Raw genomic sequence first — 27,666 nt, 5'->3', positions numbered from 1 at the left:
CAAAGGCGTAATTTATGTGACTCTGAAAATGGTTTTAAGTTTCTTGTTTTGAATGTCATGAAAACATTTTAACAAGCATCACTGTTAGTGTTAGTCGTAAACTTAAATCAACGCTTTGTTGATTTAAATCTATACTTCTCGTGTCAGTATTATTTAAGACGGACAGTGATGATTTCAAGTATTTTTTAATGTTTTAAAGTATTTTAAACCACTTGGTGTCGGTGTTGTACTAGTATTTGTCGGGGACCTTGAGTCCTGCCCCTAGTTATGACGCGAATAGGGCAGTAGTGTTTCTTTCACACACGCACACGCACACACTGAGAAGGCTCGGGGTGCATCGAAATTACACCACTAAAAAGGACTCGTTTCATATTTTGTAATTTGCTCATGATGTGTTTGACTTAAACATTCTGCAACGGCCTCTAATAATCGAGGATATATACAGTTGCCTTTAGAGAAAGCATTTACAGATCGCTCGCGATGGAAGCCGGAGGACAAAGGCGCAGATGGGAGTTCTGCTGGATTGCTCTGTGTATTTCTTTTCTTCTTGACTCCGGACAGCAGGTTTCAGCTCAGATAAGATATTCTGTCCCGGAGGAAGTTAAAGAAGGAACCGCCGTGGGAAATATTGCTAAGGATTTGGGTCTTGAAGTAAGTAGCTTGATGGACAGGCAGTTTCGAATCGTTTCTGGATCTAAAGAGGAGCTTTTTCAGATAAATCAGGAAAATGGCGTTTTGTATATTCGTAAGGAAGTCGACAGAGAGTTATTGTGTGCTGGCAGCGGTGTCTGCATGGTGAATTTAAAAACGGTTATTGAAAATCCTTTGGAGATGCATTACGTAGAAGTAGAAATAACAGATATAAATGATCACTCTCCTAGATTTCCTGATAAAGAGCAGCGTCTGAGAATTTATGAAAATACACTTCCTGGTGCTGATTATCAGTTACAAGCTGCCAGAGATCCCGATTCTGGGACTAATTCGGTCCGGTCCTATAAATTAAGTCCAAACGATCATTTTGAAATTCGAGTTAGAGAAAATGATGAAGATAAAATGCCATTTTTAGTACTGAAGAAGGCTGTTGATAGAGAGATTACAACGACATACAAACTGCTTTTGACAGCAGTTGATGGAGGGAATCCACCGAGATCTGGTACTCTTAATGTTACAGTAACCGTTCTAGACATAAATGATAATCATCCTGTATTTAGTCGTGAGACATATTCTGTGACATTAGAAGAGAACTCTGCAAAAGGCACTGTGGTTCTACAAGTAAATGCAACTGATATGGACGAGGGCCCGAATAGTGATATTGAATACAGTTTTGCGACGTTAAACAGCAAAGTGCTCGAGGTTTTTGAGCTCGATCAGGTCACAGGTGAAATAAGTGTAAAGGGGGAGGTGGATTTTGAAGATGCAGAAGTTTATAAACTCGATATTCAGGCATCAGATAAGGGGCATCCACCAATGTCTGCAAAGTCTAGAATTGTCATTAAAATTATTGATGTGAATGACAACCGGCCAGAGATTGAGATCACGTCACTTTCTAAGAACATCCCTGAAGATTGTAAGCCTGGAACGGTAATTTCTCTCATCAGTGTGACTGATAAAGACGCCGGCATCAACGGTAAAGTGATCTGTCACTTAAACAAAAATATTCCCTTTGAGCTGAAGCCTTCCTTTAAAGATAATATGTACTCTTTAGTAACAAAAGATCGGTTAGATCGAGAAACTGAGTCACAGTATGACATTACAATTACAGCTTCTGATTTAGGACAGCCGTCTTTGACTGCATCGACCACACTAAGCGTTCAGATCTCTGATGTGAATGATAATGCTCCAGAATTTTTAATAAATCCTATAGATCTTTACTTAGTTGAAAATAATGCTGCCGGTTCGTCCATAACTTCAGTGAGCGCCTCTGATAGAGACAGTGCTGAAAATGCCGTGATATCCTATCAGATAATTAGAGGTGATGGAGCACAGAATGATTTGTCGTCTTTCTTGAATATAAATTCTGAGACAGGTGTTGTTTATTCTCTGAAGAGTTTTGATTTTGAAACGATGAAAACGTTCCAGTTCCATGTGCTCGCTAAAGACTCTGGAAGTCCGTCTCTGAGCAGTAACGTGACAGTGAACGTGTTTATTCTGGATCAGAACGACAACGTTCCAGTGATCTTATATCCAGTCAGCGCTAACGGTTCTGCTGAGGGTGTGGAAGAGATTCCCCGGAATGTGAACGCAGGGCATTTGGTGACTAAAGTCAGAGCCTATGACGCAGATATAGGATACAACGGCTGGTTATTGTTTTCACTGCAGGAAGTTAGTGAGCACAGTCTCTTTGCTTTGGACCGCTATACAGGACAGATAAGGACCCTTCGCTCATTCACAGAAACAGACGAGGCCCTGCATAAACTGCTCATACTGGTCAAAGACAATGGGAACGTTTCACTCTCAGCAACAGCGACTGTGATTGTCAAAGTTGTGGAGCCCAAAGAGGCTTTTGCAGCTTCTGATGTTAAAAACGCAGTAAAAGACGAGGAGGAAAACGACGTGACATTTTATCTGATCATCACTTTGGGCTCGGTTTCAGTGCTTTTTGTCATCAGCATCATCGTGTTGATTGTGATGCAGTGCTCGAAATCGACAGACTATTCGTCCAAGTATTTACAGGACACAAATTACGACGGGACTCTGTGTCACAGCATCCAGTACAGATCTGGAGACAAACGGTACATGTTAGTTGGACCCAGAATGAGTATCGGCTCTACTATAGCACCAGGCAGTAATAGGAATACTCTAGTGATACCAGATCGCAGGAGGAGAGATTCTGGAGAGGTAAGCGCCCTTTCACTTACCTATATAAAGACATTTTACTTTTGCCATGTCTATCACTAGTGTAGATGTGTTGTGCAGTTTTTGCTTCATATTATTCAGCTTTCCAGTGGAGTTAAATAAGCCTGGTTCATGTATTTTTTGTTGCATATGTTGTTGAAAAAAACATATATTAGTAATTTTGTATTCCAGTCCAATAATCTATAAAGCGCTCACATGGGTATGTCCGTGGTGCTGAACTCTCTCATCCTCTTTCACAGTGGCTGACAATTTATAATGTTTACTATTTAAATATATTTATATAAAAGTTTGATATTTAACATTTATTTCTCAAATATAACATTGCTTAGATATACCTATACATTATTTTATATAGATGTAATCCATTTGTTGTGGTTTCAGAGTATTCTGAAATTAAGTTGTTTTTGACATTGGTAAGTGAATCTCAAAATGTATTATATCAGTTTTCACCAGACGGTGTCAGTGCAATATAGGGTGAAAGAGGTTTCGTCCCTCCCATCGGTACACTATGCGCAGGTCTGTTTTCTTCTGGGCAGAGGCTGGACACGAAACGGCTACCAAGACCGTCTTCCGTCATAAAATAACCTCACAATCGTTGTGTTTGTGTTTTTTTATGAGACGTATTACAAGAAATGGACGTTTATGCGCGTACGCTGAAGTGATATTTGATATTCTGCAAACAAGACTGCTTTAGTGAAATCGTTTAGCATGGGATCCGGAGGACAAAGGCGCAGATTGGAGTACTGGTGGATTGCTCTGTGTTTCTCTTTACTGCTGTGTTTCAAGCAGCAGATTTCAGCTCAAGTAAGATATTCTGTTTCAGAGGAGGTAAAAGTGGGATCTCTTGTCGGAAATATTGCTAAGGATTTGGGTCTCGAGATCAACGCTTTAGAGGAAAGACGGTTTCGTATCGTTTCTGGGTCTGAGGAATCCCTTTTCCAGGTAAATCAGAACAATGGCATTTTGTATGTGCATAAACGGATCGACAGAGAAGAGCTGTGTGACGGAAACACTGCGTGCATCGTGAACATTAAAACAGTTGTGGAAGACCCTTTGGAGGTCCATTATGTAGCAGTTGAGATTGCGGATGTCAATGACCATTCGCCTAGTTTTCCAGAGAAAAAGCAGAGAGTCGAAATCGCAGAGAGCACCCAGCCTGGAGCGCGCTTCCAGTTACAATCTGCGCGTGATCCAGATATTAATGTAAATTCTGTGCGATCGTACAAACTGAGCCCAAACGAACATTTCGACTTAGAAATACGGGACAGGGGCGACGAAAAAAATCCTTTCCTGCTTTTACGCAGACCTCTGGATAGAGAAAACCAGGCTGAACATAGTTTAATATTAACAGCTATTGACGGTGGGAGTCCGCCCAAATCAGGAGTATTAAATATTACTGTCACGGTTCTCGATATTAACGACAATCGCCCTGTATTTAGCCAAGAGGTTTACACTGTTAACTTACAAGAAAATGTACCAGCTGATACCGTTGTGATGAAAGTTAATGCTACTGATATTGATGAGGGGTTGAATGGTGAAGTGCGATACAGCCTTGGTGGAAATCTAAACAGTAAAGCTAATAACATGTTTGTGTTGGACAGTGTCTCGGGGGAAATTCGGGTTAAGGATAATATTGATTTTGAAAACGTTGAGGTGTACAGACTAGATGTATTTGCGTCTGACAAGGGCACACCGCCAATGACAGTAGACTGTAGAGTTATAGTGAAAATATTAGATGTGAACGATAATACCCCTGAAATAGAGATTACGTCACTCTCTAATATTATCCCTGAAAATTCAAAACCTGGCACTGTCATTTCGCTCATTAGTGTCTCAGATAAAGACTCTGGTGCAAACGGCAAAGTTGTATGCACTTTGTCTTCTAATGTGCCATTTGAACTTAAACCGTCTGTTCAGCACAATATGTATTCCTTAGTGTCCAAAACGTTTTTAGACAGAGAAGCGATGTCTCATTACGAGATCACAATAATTGCGACAGACCTAGGTCAACCCCCTCTGACCTCATTTAAAACATTAACCGTACAGGTGTCTGATGTGAATGACAACAGTCCGGAATTCATTCAAAATCCCCTCGAACTATATTTAATGGAAAACAACGTTCCAGGTGCCTCTGTCTTCTCAGTAACTGCGTTTGACAAAGACACGAATGATAATGCTTTAATTTCATACCATCTAATAAGAGGTGACGGGACGCAGAATGACATCGCTTCATTCCTCAACATTAATTCAGAAACGGGCGTCATTCATGCCTTAAAAAGTTTTGATTTTGAAACTGTTAAAACGTTCCAGTTTCAAGTTATCGCTAAAGACTCTGGAAGTCCGTCTCTGGGCAGTAACGTGACAGTGAACGTGTTTATTCTGGATCAGAACGACAACGTTCCAGTGATCTTATATCCAGTCAGCGCTAACGGTTCTGCTGAGGGTGTGGAAGAGATTCCCCGGAATGTGAACGCAGGGCATTTGGTGACTAAAGTCAGAGCCTATGACGCAGATATAGGATACAACGGCTGGTTATTGTTTTCACTGCAGGAAGTTAGTGAGCACAGTCTCTTTGCTTTGGACCGCTATACAGGACAGATAAGGACCCTTCGCTCATTCACAGAAACAGACGAGGCCCAGCATAAACTGCTCATACTGGTCAAAGACAATGGGAACGTTTCACTCTCAGCAACAGCGACTGTGATTGTCAAAGTTGTGGAGCCCAAAGAGGCTTTTGCAGCTTCTGATGTTAAAAACGCAGTAAAAGACGAGGAGGAAAACGACGTGACATTTTATCTGATCATCACTTTGGGCTCGGTTTCAGTGCTTTTTGTCATCAGCATCATCGTGTTGATTGTGATGCAGTGCTCGAAATCGACAGACTATTCGTCCAAGTATTTACAGGACACAAATTACGACGGGACTCTGTGTCACAGCATCCAGTACAGATCTGGAGACAAACGGTACATGTTAGTTGGACCCAGAATGAGTATCGGGTCTACTATAGCACCAGGCAGTAATAGGAATACTCTAGTGATACCAGATCGCAGGAGGAGAGATTCTGGAGAGGTAAGATATCACCAGTTTGTTTTGTAAATGTATTTACACATTAAATATGCCTACTTCAAATATTGATATGACTACTGAATCTGATACTGCAATGAGAAAATGGTCTTTTCGCAATTAAGTCAACTTGTTTTACTCTGACAGCGCTCTGGATATTTCTTTGAGAATGTGCTATACACTTGAGTCCGCCCGGTGTCAGTGCTGCACTAAAGTTGCGTGGAAAACCGTTGTGCTTGTGATGACGTGAAGGGCATTGTTCCTCATTTGGAGAGGCTTGTGTGCGCGAGCGGTTCAGACGGAAGGTGCGCGGACATAATTTGCGTTGGCGTTAAAGTGCAGAGCCAAATTTTGGATTTGGTTTTTAGTTCTATATGACATATACAATGCACGTATTTCAATATACTGTTTAGCTGCTGGACATATTCCAATGTTCGCGATGGGAGACGGGAGACAACGGGGCAAATGGGAGCGCTGGTGGATTGTTTTGTGCATCTTTTTTCTGTTTCGCTTCGAACAGCAGGTTTCAGCTCAGATAAAGTACTCTGTTCCAGAGGAGGTCAAAGAAGGATCCGTTGTAGGAAATGTTGCTAAGGATTTGGGCATTGATGTCAGTACTTTGGTGGACAGACGCTTTCGTATCGTTTCTGGATCTAAGGAGGCGCCTTTCCAGGTAAATCTGAACAATGGCATGCTGTATGTTCAACATAGAATCGACAGAGAAGAGCTTTGTGTCGACAATGGAGTCTGCCAAGTAAATCTTAAAATTGCTATCGAAAATCCTCTCGAAATTCATTACGTAGGCATCGAGGTTTCGGACATCAACGATCATGCACCCGTTTTCCCAGAGAAAGAACAGCTTTTGAAGATCGCAGAGAATACCTTACCCGGCGCTGATTTTCAATTGCTCGCAGCTCGGGACCCAGATTCTGGAGGAAATTCTCTGCGTACATACAAACTCAGTCATAACGAACATTTTGAATTGGAGATTAGAGATGGCGGCGAGGAAAACAAGATTCCCATTCTTAAGTTGCAGAGACCCCTTGATAGGGAGCGACATAGTAAGCATCACTTAGTGTTAACTGCTCTCGACGGTGGAAATCCAGCGAGGTCAGGCGTTATGAACATTACCATAATAGTACTCGATAATAATGATAACAGACCGGTGTTCAGTAAAGATGTGTACTCTGTGACAATAACTGAAAATCTTCCTTTAGGGAGTCTGATATTACAAGTGAATGCCACAGATGCAGATTTGGGGTTAAACGGGGACATACAATATTCCTTTGTGAGCAACTTAAAGAAAAAAGTGTATGACACATTTGAAATAAACAGGATTACAGGTGAGATTCGTGTTATTGGTGATGTTGATTACGAAGATACAGAAGTGTACAGAGCTGACGTCACCGCCTCAGACAGTGCAGAGTCTCCCATGACGACAAATTGTAGAGTTATCATAAAAGTCACAGACCTAAATGACAATAAACCAGAAATAGAGGTCACTTCCCTTTCTAATCTAATACCTGAGGATTCTAAACCAGGCACTGTTATTTCACTGATTAGTGTGACAGATAAAGACTCAGGTGCTAACGGGAAAATAGTCTGCAGTCTTCCCGATGGGACTCCGTTTGAGCTCAAACCTTCTTTTCAAGAAAATATGTATTCGCTTGTGACGCAAAGGGCCTTAGATCGCGAGATGATTACTCATTATGACATTTTATTAACGGTCACTGATTTAGGGCAGCCTCCTCTGTCCTCGGTGAAGACTTTAAGCATTGAGGTTTCAGATGTGAATGATAATAAGCCAGAGTTTGCTCAAAATCCTCTCGAGATATTTTTATTAGAAAATAATTCACCCGGCGCATCGATTTTTTCCGTCAGCGCACTTGATAAAGACATAAACGACAATGCTGTTATTTCATACCATATCATTCGAGACGATAGAACAAAAGGAGATCTGGCTTCATTTCTGAATGTCAATTCTGAAACTGGAGTTATCTATGCGCTGAAAAGTTTTGATTTTGAAACGATGAAAACTGGACAGTTCCATGTGCTCGCTTCAGACTCTGGAAGTCCGTCTCTGAGCAGTAACGTGACAGTGAACGTGTTTATTCTGGATCAGAACGACAACGTTCCAGTGATCTTATATCCAGTCAGCGCTAACGGTTCTGCTGAGGGTGTGGAAGAGATTCCCCGGAATGTGAACGCAGGGCATTTGGTGATTAAAGTCAGAGCCTATGACGCAGATATAGGATACAACGGCTGGTTATTGTTTTCACTGCAGGAAGTTAGTGAGCACAGTCTCTTTGCTTTGGACCGCTATACAGGACAGATAAGGACCCTTCGCTCATTCACAGAAACAGACGAGGCCCAGCATAAACTGCTCATACTGGTCAAAGACAATGGGAACGTTTCACTCTCAGCAACAGCGACTGTGATTGTCAAAGTTGTGGAGCCCAAAGAGGCTTTTGCAGCTTCTGATGTTAAAAACGCAGTAAAAGACGAGGAGGAAAACGACGTGACATTTTATCTGATCATCACTTTGGGCTCGGTTTCAGTGCTTTTTGTCATCAGCATCATCGTGTTGATTGTGATGCAGTGCTCGAAATCGACAGACTATTCGTCCAAGTATTTACAGGACACAAATTACGACGGGACTCTGTGTCACAGCATCCAGTACAGATCTGGAGACAAACGGTACATGTTAGTTGGACCCAGAATGAGTATCGGCTCTACTATAGCACCAGGCAGTAATAGGAATACTCTAGTGATACCAGATCGCAGGAGGAGAGACTCTGGAGAGGTAAGCGCTTTGTGAATTATATGAAACAACTTTCTCAGGCTTGCTGTTAACAAATTGTACATTTTCATTTCAGTATCTCGTTCACCATGCGAGCTATTTTATGGTCTGACTAATAAGATCACAATTTATTAATTTTTGCTTGGGCATTTATTTATCATAATTTAAAAGGTTAAATATTCGCTGTCCGTGGTGCTGAACCGTTTCACCTTTGTAAAGCAACAGTCCTTTCGGATTATAGTTGGCTCGAAAATTACTTATCCTCTTTAGTTTTACCATTTGAAATGTATGCATAATAGGGATGCTGCGATTACAAATATTTGCGTAATTTATTAATTTATACTTTCATAAGTTCAAAAGTTATTTGTATTGGGCTGTCATTTTGCGGTCTCCATAAGGCATTATTTATAACAATTCATGCTTACCTGTTTGTACCATGTGGTGTCAGTGTTACATAAGGATATGCAGGAGAGATTTTGCCCTGCCCATTGATATGTGGTGCGCATGATCTGGTCGTTTACACGGAGATGAGAGCTAGTCCATATTACGAGAAGCTGGATTTGAGCATTTCCCTGTTTTTTTTTATTTTTTTAAAGCGACAATATTACAAATTACACGCTGTCATGAATGAGTAGCCCACTCTTGCAAAAGATCTGAAATTGTATTTATTTTTCGAAAGGATTTGTTTACCGATGGAATCCGTAGGACAAAGACGAGAATGGGAGTGCTGGTGGATTGCTTTGTGTTTCTCTTTGCTGCTGAGATTCGGGATGCAGGTTTCAACACAAATACGATATTCTATACCAGAGGAGTTAAATGAGGGATCTGTTGTGGGAAACATCGCAAAGGATTTGGGTCTTGATGCGAATACTTTGGCGGACAGGCGTTTCCGTATCGTCTCTGGATCGAAAGACGCTCTTTTTGAGGTAAATCAAGGGAATGGCGAATTGTATGTTAGTAAGAAAATTGACAGAGAGGAGCTGTGTGATGGAAACAGCTTGTGCTTGATCAATCTGAAAATCGCCGTTGAAAATCCACTTGAGATACATTATGTTGGAGTAGAAATCACAGACGTGAATGATCACAGTCCTCGTTTTCCCGAAAAAGAACAGCATTTTGAAATGGCTGAAAGCACTGTTGCAGGGGCACGATTCGAACTACAAACTGCAAGAGATCCTGACACTGGGAGCAACTCCATTCGTTTTTATAAACTAGCAAAAAATACTTATTTTGAGCTGGAAATGAGAGAAGGTGACGAAGAGGAAAAGAATCCTATTTTAGTCTTACTTAAACCTTTAGACAGGGAGCAAAATTCAGGACATAGACTTGTGTTGACAGCAGTGGATGGAGGCATCCCCCCGAAGTCGGGTGCTTTAAATATTACTATAACTGTTCTTGATTCAAACGACAACCGTCCGGTATGTAGTAAAGACATTTACTCAGTAACTCTTCCAGAAAACACACACATAGGGACGGTGATAGCACGAGTAAACGCTACTGACTCTGATGAGGGTTTAAATGGGGAGGTTATTTACACACTGGGAAAAACTAGTAGACGAAAAGTACATGAAACATTTAGCCTTGATAGTGTAACTGGAGAAATTCAAATTAAAGAGCCAATTGATTTTGAGGAAAACGATATACATAGGTTGACCGTCCAGGTCACGGATAAAGGACAGCCGCCGATGACCACTGACTGCAGAGTCATTATAAAGATCACAGATGAGAATGATAATAACCCAGAGATAGATGTCACGTCCCTTTCCAACATCATTTCCGAGAATTCAAAACCCGGAACTGTAATCTCCCTGATTAGTGTGTCAGATAAAGACTCTGGTGTTAATGGTAAGGTTGTTTGTAGTCTTTTAGGTAATGTTCCGTTTGAATTAAAACCTTCTGTTCAGGATAATTTGTATTCTTTAGTTACTAAAGAGTATTTGGACAGGGAACGTGTCGCAGATTATAAAATCACGATCAAAGCTAGTGATCTAGGTCAGCCGGCTCTTTCCTCTTTTCGAACTGTTACTGTGCAGGTGGCTGATGTTAATGATAACAAACCAGAGTTTGACAAAAATCCCCTCGAGCTGTATTTAGTGGAAAATAACACGCCAGGTGCATCAGTATTCTCGGTGAGCGCGTCAGACAAAGATCTAAATGAAAACGCTGCAATTTCATATCACATAGTTCGAGGGAATGGATCAGAGAGTGATATGTCTTCGTTTCTCAGTATTAACCAAGAAACTGGGGTTATCCATGCACTAAAAAGTTTTGACTTTGAAACTGTAAAAAAGTTCCAGTTCAAAGTCGCTGCTTCAGACTCTGGAAGTCCGTCTCTGAGCAGTAACGTGACAGTGAACGTGTTTATTCTGGATCAGAACGACAACGTTCCAGTGATCTTATATCCAGTCAGCGCTAACGGTTCTGCTGAGGGTGTGGAAGAGATTCCCCGGAATGTGAACGCAGGGCATTTGGTGACTAAAGTCAGAGCCTATGACGCAGATATAGGATACAACGGCTGGTTATTGTTTTCACTGCAGGACGTTAGTGAGCACAGTCTCTTTGCTTTGGACCGCTATACAGGACAGATAAGGACCCTTCGCTCATTCACAGAAACAGACGAGGCCCAGCATAAACTGCTCATACTGGTCAAAGACAATGGGAACGTTTCACTCTCAGCAACAGCGACTGTGATTGTCAAAGTTGTGGAGCCCAAAGAGGCTTTTGCAGCTTCTGATGTTAAAAACGCAGTAAAAGACGAGGAGGAAAACGACGTGACATTTTATCTGATCATCACTTTGGGCTCGGTTTCAGTGCTTTTTGTCATCAGCATCATCGTGTTGATTGTGATGCAGTGCTCGAAATCGACAGACTATTCGTCCAAGTATTTACAGGACACAAATTACGACGGGACTCTGTGTCACAGCATCCAGTACAGATCTGGAGACAAACGGTACATGTTAGTTGGACCCAGAATGAGTATCGGCTCTACTATAGCACCAGGCAGTAATAGGAATACTCTAGTGATACCAGATCGCAGGAGGAGAGATTCTGGAGAGGTAAGCTAATGACTCCTACATCTGTTTATTAGTTGTAGGAAACAGTTTTAAGACACATGTTGGTTGCTGTCCATGGTACTGAAGTTGCTCAGGATGTTGTTTTAAATTAAACATTAGTAGTGTCTTCCTCTTTCTTTTTTCTCATATTCAGATTTATTCATCAGTTAGACTTAATTGTTATGGTAAAACGAACGTTTTACATTTTTAAAGCATATAGTAAAATGTAGGAAAAAAGTTTTAAGACACATGTTGGTCGCTGACCTGTCCATGGTACTGAAGCTGCTCAGAGTGTTGTTTCAAATGGAAACATTTTTCTCAGATTTATTTATCATTTAGGCTTAATTGTTACAATAAACAGAATGTTTTACATTGCCAAAGCATAGCAATATTAAATATGCAAAAACAAATAATTGAATTTGAAAATACTTCACTTTAGATTCTGGCGAAGTCACCGAATTTTAAGAACATATCGTTTTTTTTTTCCTGTTTGAACTGGGGAACGAGATGGTCTATGGTAGACTACTGCTTTTTTCTTTTAATCATTGTGTTTGTATTGTTTTCTGTATTGCTTGTGTATCTGTAGACACTCATATTTATTGTAGTTTTGATGTAGCCAGTGTGTATTAGAATGTGATGCATTACAGCTGTAAGATCGCGAGGTGTCAGTGTAATCCCAGAGTACGGCTCATGACGTCAAATACTGCTATTCCTCCCCCTTGCATTTTTGCTCGATTATCCTGCTCGTCAGTCGTTCTAGTGTATTCTTGCTTTTGATATTAGGCGATTTGGGTTTTTTCGGCAGTACGTGCAAACGTTTAGAGTTAAAAGTAATGCTTAATATTGTCGATCGAGAGTAGCAGAGGAGTTGTCGTAGAACCTTGTCTGTATTATCTTCAGAATGGAACAAAGAAGATTCGCGCGATGGCTGAAGGAGCACGCAACATTCACTCTAATGGCTGCACTGCTTGTGTTTGGTGCGGTGGCACGAGCGCAAATTCAGTACTCCATCTCAGAGGAGCAGAGGGATGGAGCAGCTGTGGGGAATATCGCCAAGGATTTGGGCATTGATTACAGAACACTAAAGGAGCGAGGATTTCGCATTGTCTCGACCTCAGGCGAGTCCATGTTCAGTGTGAATCAGAATGACGGTGTCTTGTATGTGAACGGTAAGATAGACAGAGAGGAGATCTGCGAGAGGAGCACCCCGTGTTTAATCAATCTGAAAATTGCTCTAGAAAATCCACTTGAAATCCACTATGTAACTGTTGAGATTTTGGACGTAAACGACCACGCGCCGAGTTTCCCGGAGAGTGAGATGCATTTAGAGATCGGGGAATCTGCCCTGTCCGGCGCGCGATTTCAGCTTGAGGCTGCGCGCGATTCTGATAGTGGCAGCAATTCTGTACATCATTACAAACTCAGTCACAATGATCATTTCCGCCTTGAAGTCAAAGATCGCGGTGAAGATGGAAAAATTCCTATCCTAATTTTACAAAAGCCTTTAGACCGAGAGCTTACTCGAAGCATTAACTTGCAGTTAACAGCTGTAGATGGAGGAAAGCCTGCCAAATCAGGAACAATGGATATAACGATTAACGTCATAGATATAAATGACAACGTGCCTGTTTTTACTAAAGAAGTTTACTCGGTCATGCTGAGTGAAAATGCGCCTATAGGTACAACCGTGATACAGGTCAACGCCACAGATTTGGATGAGGGCCCGAATGGTGAGATAGTTTACTCATTTGGTAAAAGTGTTAATAGTAAAATACGAAAGCTGTTTGATATTAACACCATCACTGGTGAGATAACTGTAGAAGGGGCCTTAGATTATGAGGACAAAGACAGCTATGAGATTGACATACAAGCATCCGACAAAGGAACGGTTCCCCATACAACAGATAAGAGTATAATGATAAAAATTATTGATATAAATGACAATAAACCTGAAATAGAGGTAACATCATTTTCAAGCGCCATTCCAGAGGATTCTAGACCTGGCACTACAGTAGCTTTGATTAGTGTTTCTGATTTAGACTCTGGGCTCAATGGCAAAGTCTCTTGTTCTGTGGAAGATGACATGCCTTTCAAACTAGTACCTTCTTCACAGCATAGTACATACTCATTAGTTTCCACATCACCTTTAGACAGGGAAACACAATTTCAGTATGACATCACACTAGTTGCAAAAGATGCAGGACAGCCATCACTGTCTTCTGTTAAAACTATAACTGTTCTGATATCAGATGTAAATGACAATAGTCCACAGTTCTCATTTTCTCCATATGCGTTTTATGTGATGGAAAATAATGTCCCAGGCAAATTATTATTTTCTGTTTCTGCTTCTGACAAAGACTCAAATGAAAATGCTATAATTAGCTATCATATATGGAGAGAAAATACAGAGGAGAACAAATATACATCTTTCATCAATATTAACTCTGAAAATGGAGAGATTTATGCGCTAAAGAGCTTTGACTTTGAAACGGTTAAAACGTTCCAGTTTCAAGTTATTGCTAAAGACTCTGGAAGTCCGTCTCTGAGCAGTAACGTGACGGTGAACGTGTTTATTCTGGATCAGAACGACAACGTTCCAGTGATCTTATATCCATTCAGCGCTAACGGTTCTGCTGAGGGTGTGGAAGAGATTCCCCGGAATGTGAACGCAGGGCATTTGGTGACTAAAGTCAGAGCCTATGACGCAGATATAGGATACAACGGCTGGTTATTGTTTTCACTGCAGGAAGTTAGTGAGCACAGTCTCTTTGCTTTGGACCGCTATACAGGACAGATAAGGACCCTTCGCTCATTCACAGAAACAGACGAGGCCCAGCATAAACTGCTCATACTGGTCAAAGACAATGGGAACGTTTCACTCTCAGCAACAGCGACTGTGATTGTCAAAGTTGTGGAGCCCAAAGAGGCTTTTGCAGCTTCTGATGTTAAAAACGCAGTAAAAGACGAGGAGGAAAACGACGTGACATTTTATCTGATCATCACTTTGGGCTCGGTTTCAGTGCTTTTTGTCATCAGCATCATCGTGTTGATTGTGATGCAGTGCTCGAAATCGACAGACTATTCGTCCAAATATTTACAGGACACAAATTACGACGGGACTCTGTGTCACAGCATCCAATACAGATCTGGAGACAAACGGTACATGTTAGTTGGACCCAGAATGAGTATCGGCTCTACTATAGCACCAGGCAGTAATAGGAATACTCTAGTGATACCAGATCGCAGGAGGAGAGACTCTGGAGAGGTAAGCGAATGACTCCTACATCTGTGTATTAGTTGTAGGAAAAAGTTTTAAGACACATGTTGGTTGCTGTCCATGGTACTGAAGCTGCTCAGGCTGTTATTTCAAATGCAACATTTTAGTGTCTTCCTCTTTCTCAGATTCAGATTTATCTATCATTTAGACTTAATTGTTATGGTAAAATGCATGTTTTACATTGCCAAAGGATAGCGTTATTAAATATGCAAACATATAACCCTTGAAGAAGCTCTTGAAAAATAGGAAGAAAAAATATTCTGTACTAATAAAATCTAAGTAGGAATAGAGCAGCATGCCATGCTATATGTTTTAACATTGCAATATCTTATCTTTTCTTCAGTCTCCAGCCACTGGTTGTCATTTTGTTGTGGCAGGACTTAAAGTGTACATAACACAGTTTCTGCCAATCTCATGTTAATCTTGAGCACCTCTAGAGTAGTATTGTGTCCTTCATATCTCTCAAGAGTCTTTAGTTTTATCAGATTTTTAAAATGCAGATACAGCTGTACTGCTTCTTTCCAAAAACAGTTGACCGGTGGTGTAACCCGAACAAAGCATGTTGATGGCTGCGCTTTTGCTCATGCTCTGGTTGATGTGTAAGCGCACTCATCTGAGAGAAGTGCCCATACAAGGAATTCCACGCTTTATGGCGTCATACAGGGCCATACTCAAAAGTACTTTCTGAAACTAATACAAACCCTGAAGGAGTGTATTTGGCACGGAAATACGCTGTCATACGTCCAACTCATTTTTTGAATCTTTGGCCATGTTTAGGATGAAAATTCAACTCTTTAACAGTGTAAATAAATCTGAATGCATGAAATAGCATTAGACACCCCCTTTAAATATCCTGCTGCTTGGTTTGAGCAATTGTTCCTTTCTGTATCCGATTTTGCTGGGTTGCTCAGAAAGGAGTGGCTTTCTTAAAATGCATAATTAAGGCATGTTATTAAAAAAACCCCACTTCATTTTGTTTGCAATTTAGTCTTTCATTTGACAGCTTCTGTCCAAAGTAGGCATTTATCTTTTTGGTGTACATTTTTGGGTTTTGTGCTCTGTGGTTCAGCTGGAAATAATTTAAAATGTAAAGTCAATTCTTAAACAAACTGTCTGAGAGGACTTCTCTCTGAGGTCAGCTAGCTCTGGGCTTTGTGATGGTGGATCTGTGTATCGCTACTATTTAGTTGGGCATGGAATTACAAGGCTTTTTATTTAAAATAGTTGTGGGTACTGTTTTAATTCTGCTCTTCATGCATTGTTTCGATATTGTCATGTGTTTGGTCGATGTGTTCATCTTTAGAGTTTGTTTTCGATCTGATTTTCTGTTGAGTTTATGTTTGAGTTTCTTTGTTAATCTTCTGTTATTCAGTTCTCCTCCATTCTCTCCCCGTTCGTTCTTATGGTTTTTAATTGATTGAGTTAGTTCAGCTCAGGTGTGTTTCATTAATTATCTCATCAGCTCCTGTGTTTGCCCTTCTATTTAAGCCCTTGGTTTCTGTCTGTTGATTGATTGTGTGGTATGTTTTCTCCTCAATGATTTCATAGTTCTGATTATTATACTAAAAGTCTCCTTGGATATATCTCCTTTGTCATGCGCTTCAGTACTGCAATCAATTTGTGACAGATATTTACACTGCATGCAGCTTTGCAGAATTCTGCCAGCAGAGTCTCTAATGGGTGTTTGGGCTATTCAGTGAACTGTTGGTTTGTGAACAGACCCCAGAGTCCAGACTGCACATCCAGCATGACGGTTTCTGTCATTCATTTAATTATTTTTAGCTAGATTCTGATTGATTTGTAAATTGATATTCTTCTTAACCATACAAAGCTCACCGTCCCTCTGGTTGTTCACAGCCTTGTTAAAGTATAGTTCTCACTTCTCGGTGTGTTCTAAAGACGTTTTGTTTCTTTTAAAAGTTATGATATTGGTCTTGGTCTATGGCAACTGTGTCTTTTTCAGAATATCTCTGTCTCTCTCTTTTACTCATTGTTTTCATAAAACTATGTTTGTTTTAATGAAATAATATTGAGTGTTTAAGCATAGCTTAAATAATTTAATTGTTCATGAGTCAACTGATTAAATGACATATATTTGACAATATTAAAATGTTTTGGACGTTGCAATGCAACTAACGCTTCAGATCGCGAGATGTCAGTGTAAACCTAGAGAAAGGCTCGTGACGTCAAACAGTTGCTCATTGGGTTTTTGTGTTAGTTCCGCCCTCGGTTTATTCGTATGTTTGCTCGTATTCACCGCGGATGCAGTTTGATTTGTCAGAACATGCTATCGCGTTTTGCATTGATCGACTCGTTTTCAGCTTAAACACAAGCAACGATGGGACTATACAGGGAATATTCTTAGACTGATCGTGAAATTGATTGTGAAGGAGGTTTTTGTAATCTCGGGAAAATGGAACAAAGACAACGCTTTCATCATCTGGAGCTGAATGCGAAACTCGCTTTCATTGCTGTATCGCTGTTGTTTGGGAGAGCAGTCTGGGCACAAATACGCTACTCGATCCCGGAGGAGCAGAAGGACGGAGCTGCTGTGGGGAATATCGCGAAGGATTTAGGCATTGATTACAGAACACTAAAGGAGCGAGGATTTCGCATCGTGTCGACCTCAGGCGAGCCCATGTTCAGTGTGAATCAGAATGACGGTGTCTTGTATGTGAACGGTAAGATAGACAGAGAGGAGATCTGCGAGAGGAGCACCCCGTGTTTAATCAGTCTGAAAATCGCTCTAGAAAACCCACTAGAAATTCATTATGTCGCTGTAGAAATACTGGATGTAAATGATCACAGTCCACGTTTTCCCGAGAATGAAAAGCGACTGGAAATCGGGGAATCTGCTCTGCAAGGCGCGCGATATCCGCTACAGGCTGCGCGTGATCCTGATAGTGGAACCAATTCTGTTCAAACCTACAAACTCAGCCACAACGACCATTTCCGTCTAGAAATTAAAGACCGAGAAGATGGAAAAATTCCAATTCTAATTTTACACAAACCACTTGACAGAGAAGTGACGAAAAACATAAAATTATCATTAACTGCTTTAGATGGGGGAAGGCCTCCCAAGTCTGGCTCAATAGATATTTTGATTGATGTACTGGATATAAACGATAATGTGCCCGTATTCACAAAAGAAACGTACACGGTAATAATGAATGAAAACGCACCCGTGGGCACAACAATTGTACAGATGAATGCCACTGATTCGGATGAGGGTCAAAACGGACAGGTAATTTATGCTTTAGGAAATAATGTTAATGATAATTTACGTGGACTTTTTGAAGTTAATTCAATAACTGGAGAAATTATTGTGACTGGCCTTTTAGATTTTGAGGTCAAAGATATATATGAAATTGATATTCAGGCATCTGACAAAGGAACTGTTCCTCTTGCGACGGATAAAAGTGTAGTTATAAAAATAGTCGATGTAAATGATAATGCACCGGAAATAGAGGTGACATCACTTTCAAGCGCCATTCCAGAGGACTCTAGACCTGGCACTACAGTAGCTTTGATTAGTGTTTCTGATTTAGACTCTGGGCTCAATGGCAAAATCTCTTGTTCACTGTCCGATGATATACCTTTTAAACTAACGCCGTCATCACATGATAATATTTATTCTTTAGTTACGTCTGCTTTACTTGACAGGGAAACACGATTTCAGTATGACATCACACTAGTTGCAAAAGATGCAGGACAGCCATCACTGTCTTCTGTTAAAACTATAACTGTTCTGATATCAGATGTAAATGACAATAGTCCACAATTCTCATTTTCTCCATATGCGTTTTATGTGATGGAAAATAATGTCCCAGGCAAATTATTATTTTCTGTTTCTGCTTCTGACAAAGACTTAAATGAAAATGCTATAATTAGCTATCATATATGGAGAGAAAATACAGAGGAAAACAAATATACATCTTTCATTAATATTAACTCTGAAAATGGGGAGATTTATGCGCTAAAGAGCTTTGACTTTGAAACGGTTAAAACGTTCCAGTTTCAAGTTATCGCTAAAGACTCTGGAAGTCCGTCTCTGAGCAGTAACGTGACAGTGAACGTGTTTATTCTGGATCAGAACGACAACGTTCCAGTGATCTTATATCCAGTCAGCGCTAACGGTTCTGCTGAGGGTGTGGAAGAGATTCCCCGGAATGTGAACGCAGGGCATTTGGTGACTAAAGTCAGAGCCTATGACGCAGATATAGGATACAACGGCTGGTTATTGTTTTCACTGCAGGAAGTTAGTGAGCACAGTCTCTTTGCTTTGGACCGCTATACAGGACAGATAAGGACCCTTCGCTCATTCACAGAAACAGACGAGGCCCAGCATAAACTGCTCATACTGGTCAAAGACAATGGGAACGTTTCACTCTCAGCAACAGCGACTGTGATTGTCAAAGTTGTGGAGCCCAAAGAGGCTTTTGCAGCTTCTGATGTTAAAAACGCAGTAAAAGACGAGGAGGAAAACGACGTGACATTTTATCTGATCATCACTTTGGGCTCGGTTTCAGTGCTTTTTGTCATCAGCATCATCGTGTTGATTGTGATGCAGTGCTCGAAATCGACAGACTATTCGTCCAAGTATTTACAGGACACAAATTACGACGGGACTCTGTGTCACAGCATCCAGTACAGATCTGGAGACAAACGGTACATGTTAGTTGGACCCAGAATGAGTATCGGCTCTACTATAGCACCAGGCAGTAATAGGAATACTCTAGTGATACCAGATCGCAGGAGGAGAGACTCTGGAGAGGTAAGCTAATGACTCCTACATCTGTGTATTAGTTGAAGGAAAAAGTTGGTTGCTGTCCATGGTGCTGAAACTGCTCAGGTTGTTGTTTCAAATGAAACATTAGTAGTGTCTTCCTCCTTCTTTTATCTCAGATTTAGATTTATTTATCATTTAGACTTGTAAAACGAATGTTTTACATTGTCAAAGCATATAGTAATATGACTAGCGTTGTAATGTTTTGTACTTTGTACTTTTATTCATTTATTTGTTTTTCAATTATTCCATTAATGTGTAAATATGTTAGAATAACTATCTGTGTATTTGTATAGCTACATTTGTTTTTGAATTCTATATTATTGGAATTTTCAATGTGCACTAATGACTGAACAAATAATTTATGTAAATGAAACCCGTGAGAGCGAATGAGAGCGACGCTGTCCCTCGTGCTGAATTCGTGATGCGCTTGCTATTCGACGTTGTCTCTTTTCTGTTATATTTTAGGTGTATTATTAAATAAGTTCAACATTATTGTTTTATTTCATTAAGAATTCGCAGTTTAATGAATAGCAATGCAATGAAGGAGCGCGAGGTGTCAGTGTTAACCTAGAGTAAATCTCAAAACACCAGAGTACCTCCCCGTTTTTTTTTTTCGTCACAGATTTGTATACCCGAGCTCTTTTTCACCAGCGGTTCGGCTTTCACCGTTCTTTTGTCCTTCGTTTTTCTTCGAAATATCTCGAGGTCTAGAGCATTTCGGTGATCTGTCATGTTGCTACTGGACTAATATTTGGACAGCCGTTGTGAAATTGTTGTGGAACAAATAGTGCAAAACATGGGACAAAGGAGACATGATCAGTGGCTTGGGCGTCATGTGAAAATCCTGTTCGTTGCTGTATCGCTGCTGTTTGGGAGAGCAGTTTGGGCACAAATACGCTACTCGATTTCTGAAGAGCAGAAGGACGGAGCTGCTGTGGGGAATGTCGCGAAGGATTTGGGCATTGATCACAGAACCTTAAAGGAGCGAGGATTTCGCATCGTGTCGACCTCAGGCGAGTCCATGTTCAGTGTAAATCAGAATGACGGTGTCTTGTATGTGAACGGTAAATTAGATAGGGAGGATATCTGCGAGAGGAGCACCCCGTGTTTAATCAATCTAAAAATCGCTTTAGAAAACCCTCTCGAGATTCATTACGTGACTGTTGATGTATTAGACGTGAATGACCACGCTCCGAGATTCCCAGACCAGGTGAAGCTTTTAGAAATAAGTGAAACGGTGCTTCCCGGTGCGCGATTTCAGCTTCAGGCAGCGCGAGATCCAGACAGTGGCAGTAATTCAGTTCAGACTTATAAACTGAGCCACACCGAATATTTCCGTATCGAAATTAAAGATCGTGACGAAGACGGAAAAATTCCCATTCTGATTTTACAAAAGCCGCTTGACCGAGAGGCTACCAAAAGTATGAAACTGCAGTTAACCGCTTTAGATGGAGGCAGACCACCAAAGTCTGGAACTATGGGGATAACTATAGATGTGTTAGATATAAACGACAATGCGCCTGTTTTTACTAAAGATACGTACACTATAACGCTGAATGAAAACACACCCGTTGGCACAACAATTTTTAGGGTGAACGCAACTGATTTGGACGAAGGCCAGAACGGAGAAATAATTTATTCATTAGGACATGACGTCAATGACAAATTGCGTAACATTTTTAATGTTAATCCAATCACAGGGGAAATCGTTGTGACTGGTCTTTTGGATTTTGAAGTTAAAGATAAATATGAGATTGACATCCAAGCATCAGACAAAGGAACTGTTCCTCTAACAACAGATAAAAGTATAACTATAAAAATTGCTGATGTAAATGATAATGCACCTCAGATAGAAGTGACATCATTCTCCAGTGCCATTCCTGAAGACTCTAAACCTGGCACAACAGTGGCTTTAATAAGCGTCTCTGATTTAGATTCGGACATAAACGGGAGAGTCACCTGTTCATTACCCGAGGACATTCCTTTCAAACTAATGCCGTCATCTCAAGAAAACACATACGCATTAGTGACAACATCATCCCTTGACAGAGAGACCATTTCTCGCTATGAAATCACAATAGAAGCCAAAGATGCTGGTCAACCATCACTGTCTTCTGCTAAATCTATAACTGTACATGTATCAGATGTAAATGACAATAGTCCAGAGTTCTTTGTTTCACCCTATGCATTTTATGTGACTGAGAACAATGCTCCAGGCAAATCTTTATTTTCTGTGTCTGCCTCTGACAAAGATACAAATGAAAACAGCGTGGTCAGCTACCAAATATGGAGAGATGGTGTAGAAAACACGTATACATCTTTCATTAATATTAACGCTGAAAATGGAGAGATTTATGCACTAAAGAGTTTTGATTTTGAAACTCTCAAAACATTCCAGTTCCATGTGCTCGCTTCAGACTCTGGAAGTCCGTCTCTGAGCAGTAACGTGACAGTGAACGTGTTTATTCTGGATCAGAACGACAACGTTCCAGTGATCTTATATCCAGTCAGCGCTAACGGTTCTGCTGAGGGTGTGGAAGAGATTCCCCGGAATGTGAACGCAGGGCATTTGGTGACTAAAGTCAGAGCCTATGACGCAGATATAGGATACAACGGCTGGTTATTGTTTTCACTGCAGGAAGTTAGTGAGCACAGTCTCTTTGCTTTGGACCGCTATACAGGACAGATAAGGACCCTTCGCTCATTCACAGAAACTGACGAGGCCCAGCATAAACTGCTCATACTGGTCAAAGACAATGGGAACGTTTCACTCTCAGCAACAGCGACTGTGATTGTCAAAGTTGTGGAGCCCAAAGAGGCTTTTGCAGCTTCTGATGTTAAAAACGCAGTAAAAGACGAGGAGGAAAACGACGTGACATTTTATCTCATCATCACTTTGGGCTCGGTTTCAGTGCTTTTTGTCATCAGCATCATCGTGTTGATTGTGATGCAGTGCTCGAAATCGACAGACTATTCGTCCAAGTATTTACAGGACGCAAATTACGACGGGACTCTGTGTCACAGCATCCAGTACAGATCTGGAGACAAACGGTACATGTTAGTTGGACCCAGAATGAGTATCGGCTCTACTATAGCACCAGGCAGTAATAGGAATACTCTAGTGATACCAGATCGCAGGAGGAGAGACTCTGGAGAGGTAAGAAACTTTCAGGTTTCACAGGATGTATCAATTTTTTTTTTTTTTTTTTTTTTTTTTTTTTTTTTGCAGTGTTGTTTGTGTTGAGAATATATGTTCACTTTAAAAAAACAAAAGATAATCCTTTGGAGGCAAGTTGTTCTGTTGGACAATAATACATCTAAACTTCCTGAGGATGATATATATGAATATGTTGAGACAAATAGTTATATCCCTTCATGTTGGAACTACTTGAATCATGTTTCTTGATATTAACTGAAACAGGGGATTTCTGGCTCTTATAGCATACTTTGCATTGGACTTTATCAGAAGAGTCACTGGTGAAATAGTGTTACTGAGTAAAGGAAATACTTGCTAATGTTCAGTTATGTTGGAGATTTAGAAGAGTTTCTGTTATGACACTTTGGTGTTTACCATCTGACTATTCCTCTTTAGATAACTACTTTTAAAAAGCAAGCCATTCTGAAGTATTCCCCTCTACTCCAAATAATTAAATTTACAATATGTAAGATTGTTGCTTTCAAATATCCAAAAACCACTTGAATAATGTTATTTATATTTTTTGTTGACTTGTGTAGTTACATTATCCCAAATGTTTCCAAGAAAGTTCAAATCCAGAGAAGCTAATCATTGTTATACAGCTCAACACAGTTAGTTTTAATGTTTCAATCTCGTTTTCTTGATTTACTGTGAGTACCATGTTTTACCGTGCCTAATATCAATCTCTTACTGCAGTGTGAACAAGTGTCTCATAGTAGCCACCGAGCGAATGCACAGAGTAGCATTATAACATATTTTTCAACACACTCAAATGTATGATAAAACAGCGCCACGTTACCCCACATACACATGAGCAGAAGAAACGGAAGCGCTCGTATACGAAATTATAAAAGTCCGCTACTCTCGAGCTGTGTGTCGCGCTCGTCTCTCATTAGCAATCGCTCCAGCTGCTTTCAGACCCACTCTGCTTCATACCACTGTACGTTAATAAATCTTTAGCTCATCCATGAATATGATTTCTCCCCGAGTCACGTCTGATTCTTTTCCACCGGCTGTAGAAGTGAAGACAACAACTCCCATGTTTCCGCAAAATTGAGGCTATGACTTTGTTTTGAATGAGCGACCTCTAGGTGAAAATTACATATTGTGTCTTTAAATGACTTTGAACAGTGAAGTAGCTCACCAATACCAGCAGCTAAAGGCTCCCCACACAATGACACCTCTCCCTCCATGCTTCACTGTCTGCCCAAAACTTAATTCTGTCTTTGATATTTTTCTGAGACAGCAATGACTTTTTAAATTGTGCATTTGCCAATTGGCTAATTTCTTGACAAATGACTTGTGGTTAAGACAAAAGTTTAGTATTTAGCCATTTTGGGCTTGGCCCATTTCCTTTCTTTTTTTTTTTTTTTTTCTTTTTTTTTTTTGACCCAGGGGCATATATAACTATAGATTAATTATAGTAATAATTATCAAAATAGTCTTTAACCAGAGAATGGGTTATAGATCTACACATCATGTTTTGTCACTCCACATCCAATAGATGGCTTTAGAATGTGAGTTCATTTTTCATGTTTGATAATGTTGAAGTTCATATAATGACAACTAGTGCTGCCATGCAGGTGCTGTATTTGTTAATATGAACTACTTTGCAATGCAATTGATTGCTTATTTAAAAGATCTCAGGTTATGCAGATATTCCCCTTTGTGATAATGTCTACATAAAAGTGGGCTGTTTTGATTGGCATGAGATATTAAACTATAATTGTTTACAAGCTTTGGCAGTAACTAGTATTGCGATCACTTCTGTACGCCATTTGACATGAATCTGTTGTGTTAGATATGCATTTATTATTATTTTTTTTTCTGTGTTATTTTAAAAAGTTAATTGTTTCGCCTGATAAACATGTTTTCCGACTTAGCCTAACTGCCTATTGTTGTGTTATTTCTCAGTTCCGTTCGTTTGCAGTGAAAAATAAATTCGCACGGTGTCAGTGCACACCAAAAATACAGACCTGGCTTGGCATAGTCTGTTGGCGTTCATTCGCTCTCTCCATCAGTTCGTGGTTATGATCGCCGTAGACATTGCCTTCACACCCGCCGAGTGCTACGGCTTCACATCGTAAGGATTCTCTAACAAAACAGGAGTTTTATGGTCAGTGCTTATCTTTGTTATGGGTCTAAATCTTATGCGAGTGGAACATATTTAAACGCCGCTTTAATTTCCTGCAAAATGCAACAAAGGGTGCGTTCGTCATGGCGCCTCAGACTTACACTCATGGCATTGGGAATGCTCTTTTGGAGAGGAATCTGCGCACAAATACGATATTCTCTTTCCGAGGAGCAAAAGGATGGCACTGTGATCGGAAACCTTGCGAAGGATTTAGGTCTCGATCCCAGATCGTTAAAGGAGAGAGGATTTCGAATCGTTTCAGCCTCTGGCGACTCGCTGTTCACGGTAAATCAGAATGACGGGATTTTAAGCGTAAACGGAAAAATAGATCGCGAGGTGGTTTGCGAGCGAAGCAGCTCATGCATCATCAACCTGAAAATTGCGCTAGACAACCCATTAGAGATTCACTACGTGTCGATTGAAATCGTGGACGTCAATGATCATTCCCCGACATTCCCAGAGAAAGAAAAACGCTTGGAAATATCGGAATCTGCCCTGCCTGGAGCTCGGTATCAGTTACAGGCAGCGCGGGATCCCGATGGCGGCATGAACTCTGTTCAACAATATAAACTCAGTCATAATGATAATTTCCGCATAGAGGTTAAAGATCGCGGAGAAGATCTAAAAATGCCCTTTTTAATTCTCCAAAAGCCTTTGGATAGAGAAACCAGCCGGAGACACAAACTGCATCTCACTGCTCTCGATGGAGGGCGACCCCCAAAGTCTGGATCTATGGAGATAATAGTTGACGTTTTAGATGTTAATGACAATATGCCGGCTTTCACACAGGACGTTTACTCTGTAACGCTTCAAGAAAATGTCCCTGTGGGCACAACTGTAATACAGGTTAATGCTACTGACATGGATGATGGTTCAAATGGAGATGTTTTTTATTCATTTGGAAAGGATATAGACAATAGGATAATACAACTTTTTGATTTAAACTCCAGTACTGGGGAAATGATTGTGAGAGGACTGATAGATTTTGAAGAGATTAATAACTTTGAAATAGATATCCAAGCATCAGACAAAGGACCTGTTCCACTCACATCAGATAAGAGTATAAGCATAAAAATTATTGATGTGAATGACAATGTGCCTGAGATAGAAGTGACATCCTTTTCGAGCGCAGTGCGTGAAGACTCTAAAATTGGAACCACTGTGGCTTTGATCAGCGTCAGTGATTTGGACTCTGGTGTAAATGGGAAAGTGTTGTGCTACATTACTGAAGACATACCTTTCAGGCTAACAGCATCCTCCCAAGATAACATTTACGCGCTGGTTACAGCCTCAGCTCTTGATAGAGAAACTGTACCTCAATATGACATCACGTTAGTAGCCAAAGATGCTGGGCAGCCGCCTCTGTCTTCAGTTAAAACTATAACTGTTCAGGTATCAGACGTAAATGACAACAGTCCAGAATTTTCTCTTTCGCCCTATGCGTTTTATGTGCTGGAAAACAATGTTCCAGGGAAATCTTTATTTTCTGTGTCTGCTTCTGATCGTGATGTTGATGAAAATGCTGTTGTGAACTACAACATCTGGAGAGACTCTGGAGATGAAAACAAATATTCATCTTTCATAAATATTAACGCTGAAAATGGGGAGATTTATGCACTAAAAAGCTTTGACTTTGAAATGGTTAAAACTTTCCAGTTTCAAGTTATTGCTTCAGACTCTGGAAGTCCGTCTCTGAGCAGTAACGTGACGGTGAACGTGTTTATTCTGGATCAGAACGACAAAGTTCCAGTGATCTTATATCCAGTCAGCGCTAACGGCTCTGCTGAGGGTGTGGAAGAGATTCCCCGGAATGTGAACGCAGGGCATTTGGTGACTAAAGTCAGAGCCTATGACGCAGATATAGGATACAACGGCTGGTTATTGTTTTCACTGCAGGAAGTTAGTGAGCACAGTCTCTTTGCTTTGGACCGCTATACAGGACAGATAAGGACCCTTCGCTCATTCACAGAAACAGACGAGGCCCAGCATAAACTGCTCATACTGGTCAAAGACAATGGGAACGTTTCACTCTCAGCAACAGCGACTGTGATTGTCAAAGTTGTGGAGCCCAAAGAGGCTTTTGCAGCTTCTGATGTTAAAAACGCAGTAAAAGACGAGGAGGAAAACGACGTGACATTTTATCTGATCATCACTTTGGGCTCGGTTTCAGTGCTTTTTGTCATCAGCATCATCGTGTTGATTGTGATGCAGTGCTCGAAATCGACAGACTATTCGTCCAAGTATTTACAGGACACAAATTACGACGGGACTCTGTGTCACAGCATCCAGTACAGATCTGGAGACAAACGGTACATGTTAGTTGGACCCAGAATGAGTATCGGCTCTACTATAGCACCAGGCAGTAATAGGAATACTCTAGTGATACCAGATCGCAGGAGGAGAGATTCTGGAGAGGTAAGCTAATGACTCCTACATCTGTGTATTGGTTGTAGGAAACAGTTTTAAGACACGTGTTGGTTGCTGTCCATGGTGCTGAA

The 27,666-nt window shown here is 40.6% G+C and overlaps 7 protein-coding genes across 7 annotated transcripts in view; all 7 read left to right on the top strand.

Moving 5' to 3' along the window:
* Positions 1-337: 337 nt before the first annotated feature.
* Positions 338-3,513, top strand: LOC137093130 (protocadherin alpha-3-like). Its single transcript, XM_067457865.1, has 2 exons — positions 338-2,838; positions 3,475-3,513. Exons 1-2 carry the CDS (start codon positions 481-483, stop codon positions 3,511-3,513), a joined length of 2,397 nt encoding a protein of 798 aa, XP_067313966.1. The 5' UTR covers positions 338-480.
* LOC137093129 (uncharacterized) lies at positions 3,383-8,845 on the top strand. The gene is made up of 2 exons (XM_067457863.1): positions 3,383-5,925; positions 6,239-8,845. Exons 1-2 carry the CDS (start codon positions 3,565-3,567, stop codon positions 8,735-8,737), a joined length of 4,860 nt encoding a protein of 1,619 aa, XP_067313964.1. The 5' UTR covers positions 3,383-3,564; the 3' UTR covers positions 8,738-8,845.
* A 414-nt stretch (positions 8,846-9,259) lies between these two features.
* LOC137093128 (protocadherin gamma-A5-like) lies at positions 9,260-11,784 on the top strand. Its single transcript, XM_067457862.1, has one exon. The coding sequence runs from the start codon at positions 9,412-9,414 to the stop codon at positions 11,782-11,784; it is 2,373 nt and encodes a 790-aa protein (XP_067313963.1). The 5' UTR covers positions 9,260-9,411.
* Positions 11,785-12,521: 737 nt separating this feature from the next.
* Positions 12,522-15,049, top strand: LOC137093122 (protocadherin alpha-3-like). The gene has a single exon (XM_067457858.1). The coding sequence runs from the start codon at positions 12,674-12,676 to the stop codon at positions 15,047-15,049; it is 2,376 nt and encodes a 791-aa protein (XP_067313959.1). The 5' UTR covers positions 12,522-12,673.
* A 2,045-nt stretch (positions 15,050-17,094) lies between these two features.
* LOC137093121 (protocadherin alpha-7-like) lies at positions 17,095-19,832 on the top strand. The gene has a single exon (XM_067457856.1). The coding sequence runs from the start codon at positions 17,463-17,465 to the stop codon at positions 19,830-19,832; it is 2,370 nt and encodes a 789-aa protein (XP_067313957.1). The 5' UTR covers positions 17,095-17,462.
* Positions 19,833-20,634: 802 nt separating this feature from the next.
* On the top strand, positions 20,635-25,121 carry LOC137093120 (protocadherin alpha-3-like). Its single transcript, XM_067457855.1, has 2 exons — positions 20,635-22,995; positions 25,056-25,121. Exons 1-2 carry the CDS (start codon positions 20,635-20,637, stop codon positions 25,119-25,121), a joined length of 2,427 nt encoding a protein of 808 aa, XP_067313956.1.
* LOC137092617 (protocadherin alpha-8-like) overlaps positions 24,910-27,666 on the top strand; it is a 30,044-nt gene continuing 27,287 nt past the window's right edge. The window contains exon 1 of the mRNA XM_067456946.1: positions 24,910-27,583. Coding sequence (XP_067313047.1) covers positions 25,148-27,583 — 2,436 coding nt within the window. The 5' untranslated portion in view covers positions 24,910-25,147. The remainder of the gene's footprint in view (positions 27,584-27,666) is intronic.

Source organism: Pseudorasbora parva, chromosome 11 (assembly GCF_024679245.1).
Source record: "Pseudorasbora parva isolate DD20220531a chromosome 11, ASM2467924v1, whole genome shotgun sequence".
NCBI lineage: Eukaryota > Metazoa > Chordata > Actinopteri > Cypriniformes > Gobionidae > Pseudorasbora > Pseudorasbora parva.
This window is presented reverse-complemented; position numbering and strand designations above follow the sequence as displayed.

What these genes read in the sequence shown, in the direction of transcription:
- LOC137093130 (XM_067457865.1), top strand. Translation starts at nt 481, where the DNA reads ATGGAAGCCGGAGGACAAAGGCGCAGATGGGAGTTCTGCTGGATTGCT. An exon ending in GGAGGAGAGATTCTGGAGAG is followed by an intron (nt 2,839 to 3,474) that starts GTAAGCGCCCTT and finishes TTTTTTTATGAG; the next exon opens with ACGTATTACAAGAAATGGAC.
- LOC137093129 (XM_067457863.1), top strand. Translation starts at nt 3,565, where the DNA reads ATGGGATCCGGAGGACAAAGGCGCAGATTGGAGTACTGGTGGATTGCT. An exon ending in GGAGGAGAGATTCTGGAGAG is followed by an intron (nt 5,926 to 6,238) that starts GTAAGATATCAC and finishes GCGCGGACATAA; the next exon opens with TTTGCGTTGGCGTTAAAGTG.
- LOC137093128 (XM_067457862.1), top strand. Translation starts at nt 9,412, where the DNA reads ATGGAATCCGTAGGACAAAGACGAGAATGGGAGTGCTGGTGGATTGCT.
- LOC137093122 (XM_067457858.1), top strand. Translation starts at nt 12,674, where the DNA reads ATGGAACAAAGAAGATTCGCGCGATGGCTGAAGGAGCACGCAACATTC.
- LOC137093121 (XM_067457856.1), top strand. Translation starts at nt 17,463, where the DNA reads ATGGAACAAAGACAACGCTTTCATCATCTGGAGCTGAATGCGAAACTC.
- LOC137093120 (XM_067457855.1), top strand. Translation starts at nt 20,635, where the DNA reads ATGGGACAAAGGAGACATGATCAGTGGCTTGGGCGTCATGTGAAAATC. An exon ending in GGAGGAGAGACTCTGGAGAG is followed by an intron (nt 22,996 to 25,055) that starts GTAAGAAACTTT and finishes TCTCTCCATCAG; the next exon opens with TTCGTGGTTATGATCGCCGT.